The following is a 6,141-nucleotide window of genomic DNA, read 5'->3' as shown; positions in this document are numbered from 1 at the left end:
CTGTTACCCAATCTCATGCTGGTCACCTAGGCTGTGATTTCTTTTTTTTTTTTTTTTTTTTTTCCTTTTTTGTCTCTTTTTCGTGTCCGGCAACGGATCACAACCCTCGGTGTCGCACCCGCACCTCGCTCAGCCAGTGAGCGGGAACCGGTCTGTATGTGGGATCCGAACCCTCGGCGGGAGTGCCACCGCACTCCCAAGTGCCTCACTGTAGCAGTGCGCCACTGGGCCGGCCCTAGGCTGTGATTTCTAACCTGGATTTCTAACCCTGTAGTCTTCAATTGCCCAGCCTGGACCTCTGGATCCTCAGAGTCTGGTCATTTGCTTACTTAGTTCCGCTCTATCTACTTTTCCTCCCTATCTTGATTGATCATTTTGGTTTACAGTACCTGCCAGCTCCATAGTCCTACCCTCCTCTCCCCAACACACACCTTAATTCATTTCAACAAATATGTATTAAACATCTACTATGTGATAGACACATGGAATACACAGATGAACATGATCCCTTCCCTCAAGCAGCTATGGCTGAATAGGAGCAAAAAATCCTACCGACATACTTAATCTCAGAGCCCTCTCCCCCAGTAGCTGGAATCCAGCATGAGCTGGGACCTTTGCCTTGAGCATGACCCCTCCCGGGAAAACTGTGGGCATCTGTGTCAGGGTCTCCTCGCCTCTACTATTACCTCTTCCAGGTTGGCCTAGCCTGGGACCCCAGTGGGCCAAGTGTCTCTGGGGGAAGAGCTCTCTGCTCTTTGATCCTAGGCTGGAGCTGACCACCCAAACTCCCCCAGCCCCTGCCCTGCTTTAGTCTTAGAAAAGGAAGACAGTAGCTTTGCCAGAGCACACTTCATCACCCCCTACCCCTTACTCCACCCAAAGCCTCGGTTTTTCCCCTCAGCATATCAGTGACTGCCTAGTGCCCTTCTCCTGTGTTGTGGCAAAATCTTCTTCCTTATTTTTCTGTCTGTGAGGGGGAGAATAAGGCCTAAAGTGAGGGGGAGAACTGAGAATTAATTGATATAATTGATTGTTTGCTGAGATCCTCCTCTCCCTACCCTAAGTGCTGGGAACCCTTGGCTAGCAGGAATTCTCACACAAGAAAGAGGTTTTTCTTTCACAAAAAGAATACAGTCCAGGGCTCCCAAGCCAGGGCAGTGGGAGGCTGAGGGTCTTGGCCTCACTCCCCTCCACTCCCCGACACCCACAACCAGCCCAGCAATGACCTCCAAGCCGCCTCCTGAAACACCCCGGGCAGCCGAGCCAAGCCGAGCCGAGCCGAGCCGGGGCAGTGGGGAGCTGAGGGCTTCAGCCACACCCCCTGACATCTGCATCCAGCCCAGCAATGACCGAGCCACCACTGGAAGCCCCCTGGTCTCCCCTGCAGGAATGAGGGGGGTGTCATGGCCTCACACCCCCCCCTCCTTCCTCCTTCTCCCACCCTATTTCCTTCCCCCTTCCCCTCCTCCCAACTGCTCCGCAATAACATCTTAGAATGTAAAAAATAATAATAATACTAATAAATAAACTTTGAAAAAAGAACACAGCCCAGAAGGCTGTGGAGTCCTCCTATCTGGGAGGGTCTCAGAACTTCCCTGACCACACTAGCTAAAGTGAAATCCCCTCATTATTCTCTTCTCATACCACGTTTTTTTTCTTTGATAACACTTATCACGATATGTTCTTATATTTATATTTATTTGCTTATTTGTTTATTGTCTGTCTCTCCTATTAAATGTAAACTCCAAAAAGGCAGGGACTATATCTATTATGTTCTCTGCTATATACTAGTGCCTAGCACAGTGACTGGGACATAGTAGGTGCTCAGTAAATACCAATGGAATGAGTCAGTCTTCAAACAAATCAAACACTGACTGAGTAAGTTCTATGGGAGACAGAGTTAAGCACAAGAGTAGAAAACCCAGTCCCACTTGGGGATTCAGGGATTGTTTCCTAGAAGGGAAAATAACTGGTCTGAGTCCTAGAGAATAGAGAAGCATTGCTCAGACAAAGGTGAGAAGGTTGTTTTAGGACAAATTTACAGCATAAATAAAACCTGCCACTGCCCATGTTCAAGTGTGACAGTCAGACTCATACTCAGGCATGCAAACAGGTATATCATTCACAGTCAGACACACACTCGTCAGACACAACCAAATATATAATCACAGCCACATAAAACCTTACTCACTGGAGAAGAATGGCCACCCAGGTCCAACCCTTATACACATCTACTTTGAACCAAAGAATCTCAGGGTTAAAAGGAACTTAAGGTTATCCAATAAGCCACCTCAAATAATTTTTGGAGAAAAGGAGGGATGATATGGGTAAATAAATAGAAAATACTTATGAATATAAGTTAGTGAAAAATTGGTTGGGGAATCAGGGAGAGATTCATGGGTATGATTTTGTGAGGCAGAAATTTGGGGTGAGGGAAGGAAGAACATTCCAGACAAAAGGAGTGAAGAACACAAAGGCATTGGGGCAGGAAGGACCAGGGATTGGGGGTCTTGAGAGAGGTACAGTTGGCTGGAGTACTCGGCATGAAGACACTAGGAGGTAGGATTCAAAAAGTGGGTTGAGAACAGGCCATCGAAGGTCTTAAGGAGTCAGGATGAGGAGAAATAATGATAAGGAGCCAGTAATGATAAGGAGTCAGGATGCTATTCCGTAGGAAAGAAGTCATTGAAAGTTTTGAGCAGAGAAGTGAAATGAACAGTCATGCCAGCCTTCCCAACAAATCGAATTCTTCTTAAACCCATGTTTTTCCATCCCTGCTGTCACCACTCTAGTTCAAGCTACATCGCCTAACTCCTTCACTGCCTCTAGCTCCTCCTCTTCTAATCCAACCTGAATTCTGTCACTATATCTTCATTTAAAAATGTCAAGGACCCCCAATTCAAGTCCTAGTGCCTTAAGATTTAGAGCACTCCTTAATCTGACTATGCCTTTCCAACTTTATTTCCTATATCTGCTTTTAATGAACCCTTCTTTCTTGTCAGGTCAGTATCTTCTTCATGCTCCGAACATGCCCATTCCTATCTTTTTCTCTTTGCTCAGGCAGCCTGGATCCCCTCTCCCACTCTGACTGTGAATATGACAGCTATGTTAAAGTCACAACAGAGTCTTGCTTCCTTCATAAAAGACTTCCTTAAACCCAGCCCACACTGACTCTTCCTCCTTTGACCCACGCAAGTTCTCAGGGACACATAATCATATCCTTTCTCGAACTTTATCTGACCATATCACAATTAGGCCTCACCTCAACAGAAAGGGCGGAAGCCCTCCCCGGGGCTAAGCTTTGACCCACGCAAGTTCTCAGGGACACATAATCATATCCTTTCTCGAACTTTATCTGACCGTATCACAATTAGGCCTCACCTCAACAGAAAGGGCGGAAGCCCTCCCCGGGGCTAAGATCAGATCTTTTCCTGAACTTTTCTCCCCTACAGCATAGCCTACTACTGGCACTTAGGAAAGTCAGTATTCTAGCATCTTTGGAGGTAGCCAAAGTCAGTCTTGGCAGCAACACACTAAGAGTCACAAAGGTGGGGAAGTAAGAAAGGGTGATACTAGACTTGGAAAGCCTCTGTTCATTTCACTCCCATAGTTCACAATTCCTGCCCTGTTCCTGGGGTTTCTTTGGGGTCTTGTGAGAGACAGAAAATCAGCAAAGCATCTCTTCCCCCTCCTTCTTCATATTTGGCTCAAGTGATACCTGAAAGGCCTCCCTGAGGGCCTGGGCCTGTTCCTGGGTGCGATTGTCCTGCCAGGGCCGGCCTGTAGAACGTGTGGGGCCCGCACGGAGACTCTCCCCAAAGACATCCAGGTAAAAGAAGACATAATCCCCATTGGTCAGGTTCTCCCTCTGGGCCTGAAGCAGGATCTCATGCAGCATGTCCAGAGGGCCGCAGATATACACAACTGGGAGCAGGGACATCACAGAGGAGCACCCTGAGAAAGTATCCAGGTCCCCCAAACAGCACCCTTTCTAAATCATCTGCATTTCCCTCTTTGGCAAGAAAGCAAGTGCTCTAACCTATGGACCACCCAGCAGATGCGCCCCATCCCTCCCCCTTGGAGTCCATGTCATAAGTACCCTGGGGCCATATGCACCATCTGGCAGAAGTCAGGACCTGACTCCAGACCCCAGAGGAAGGGAGCGATCACTCTCAAGACCCTTTTACCAGAGCCTTCCTTGCTGCTCCTCACCCAACCCTCCTCACACCCCCACCCCTGCCTTTCCCTTGGCTCAAAGGCACCAGTTGCTCAGAATTTCTGTATGAGCTTTACCTGTCTTTTCCAACCAAATCTGCTGATCCCCGAGCCCTTTCATGGGGTCCTTGATATTTTTACATAATCAAGGAGTCTTGGAGCCTCAGTCTGGGAGGTCTCTGCTCACAGACATCCATTTCAGAGTGGCCATCAACCACACTCATTATTCTAGGGCTCTCGCATTGCTCCCCAAACTGAAACATCCCCCCTGTCCCACATTCTCCCCTGATACAAGCCTCACCCCTCCTGCTCTCTTATTACTTGTCTACATCTGCCTGTGACGTCCACAAGCTCCTCTCATAATTCCTGGGCCCTCTTCTCAGGTGCTCTGTCCACACATGCTTCTGGATCTCAACCACCACATACAGCTCCTCAATACCTACATCTACAATGCCTATATCTCTATCTACAATTTCCCAGTGCTGAACTCCAGGGACACAGTGACCCTCCTCCCCTGACCCTAAAGTAGCCCGGGCCACACTCACTGCGCCCGTTGGCCCGGATGAAGTGGGTGGCCTGCTCAGGGTCCCCTGGCTCTCGGGCATACACCTGGTGCTGCACACTGAGGTTGTTGCCTTGCAGGGCCTCAAAGACGCCCTCGATGGTGAAGTAGTGAGGCCGGTCATCTGTGCGAGCATCCAGATACAGCAAGGCAGCACGGGCAGTCCAATTGAAGTGCCCATGTAACGTCACTACAAACTCACCCAGTTTGGGAGCAGAGGGGCCAGTACGAACCAAGGTACGGTAATGCTCATTCTTAGCAGCAAACCCAGAGGCCACAGCACCCGCAGTCAGCAGGGGAAGGTGCCAATGTGAAGCAAAGCGGGCCACAGAGGCAGCAGGGTACACACAACCGGGGCCCAACAGAAGGTCAGGGTCATGGTACAGCTTGAGGTCCACAGCGCGCAGTGGTGCCAGGTACTCAGAGCAGGCGCCATCTAGTTCAGAGCTGACAAACCGCAGGTCCACGGGCAGTGCCCGGCCCAGCGCCTCCACGGCTAGTGCCACAGCAGGACCCACCCGTGGCCAGGCCCAGGCATAGCTCAGGTTGTGTTCTGGCAGCACCACTGCTAGTGTCAGGTTCCGCACCCCAGGAGGACGCACCCCACCTGCCAGGGCTGCCACCAACAGCAGGAGTGATGGCATTGCCATGGGGATAAGGCAGCAGCCCCACCGCCCCCAGAATCTGAGGCTGCTCTGGCCTAAGGGGGAGGCACGAGCACCACCCAGCCTGGAGCTTAGGGAAGAGGCCAGGAAGAGAAGTGGGGATACGCTAAGAGGGCTGGGGTACGAAAAGTGCTGGGAACTGGGGAGAGGAGGAGATCGGACGAAGCCCCCGGGGTGGGTAGGGAGTGGGCTCCCAGCTTAGGGCCAGGACTGAGGACTAAGAGCAGGGTGACAGGAGGAGGGAGAGACCAAGGGGGCCTGCAACAGGGATGGGGACAGTGAGAGGTAAAGTCGCGTGATGAATCCAAAGCTGAGAGGGAAAGGGGGATCTGAGACAGGGATGGGGTGGGGGTGGGGGGGGGGGAGAGACTGGCACAAAGAAACGGTCTGGGGGAACCTCACGGCTGAAGGCTCTGGGAGGACAGGGAGCTGCGAAAAACAGGACCAAGGCGGGTGAGGTGGAAGGGTGCCCACGCCGCGGCAGGACTGCGACCACGGGCAAGCGGGGAGCGAAGCGAGGCCTGGGCCAGAGGGCAGGGAAAGGCAAGGGTAAAGCTCCCTGTGACGGCTTCTCCCGAAGCTCCTGCTTGGACTAACGGGCCCCAGGCGCTGGTCCCATCCGGAGCTGCGGCGGCCCCGCCCGTGTCCCCGCTCCGCTCCGCCGCTCCTGGGCCCCGGCGGCCGGCGCTGCCGGGCGCT

The 6,141-nt window shown here is 51.8% G+C and overlaps 1 protein-coding gene across 2 annotated transcripts in view; it reads right to left on the bottom strand.

Annotated features, from left to right (window-relative positions):
• NPR2 (natriuretic peptide receptor 2) overlaps positions 1-5,680 on the bottom strand; it is a 20,416-nt gene extending 14,736 nt beyond the window's left edge. Inside the window, exons 1-2 of one of the 2 annotated variants that reach the window (XM_008577794.1) lie at positions 4,761-5,680; positions 3,719-3,924 (exon numbers count right to left, since the gene is read on the bottom strand). In XM_008577794.1, coding sequence (XP_008576016.1) covers positions 3,719-3,924; positions 4,761-5,427 — 873 coding nt within the window. In that variant the 5' untranslated portion in view covers positions 5,428-5,680. The remainder of the gene's footprint in view (positions 1-3,718; positions 3,925-4,760) is intronic. The other variant, XM_008577795.1, reaches the window with a different exon arrangement.
• Positions 5,681-6,141: the final 461 nt, after the last annotated feature.

The sequence above is a fragment of the Galeopterus variegatus genome, unplaced genomic scaffold (assembly GCF_000696425.1).
Source record: "Galeopterus variegatus unplaced genomic scaffold, G_variegatus-3.0.2 Scaffold1578, whole genome shotgun sequence".
Taxonomy (NCBI): domain Eukaryota; kingdom Metazoa; phylum Chordata; class Mammalia; order Dermoptera; family Cynocephalidae; genus Galeopterus; species Galeopterus variegatus.
This window is presented reverse-complemented; position numbering and strand designations above follow the sequence as displayed.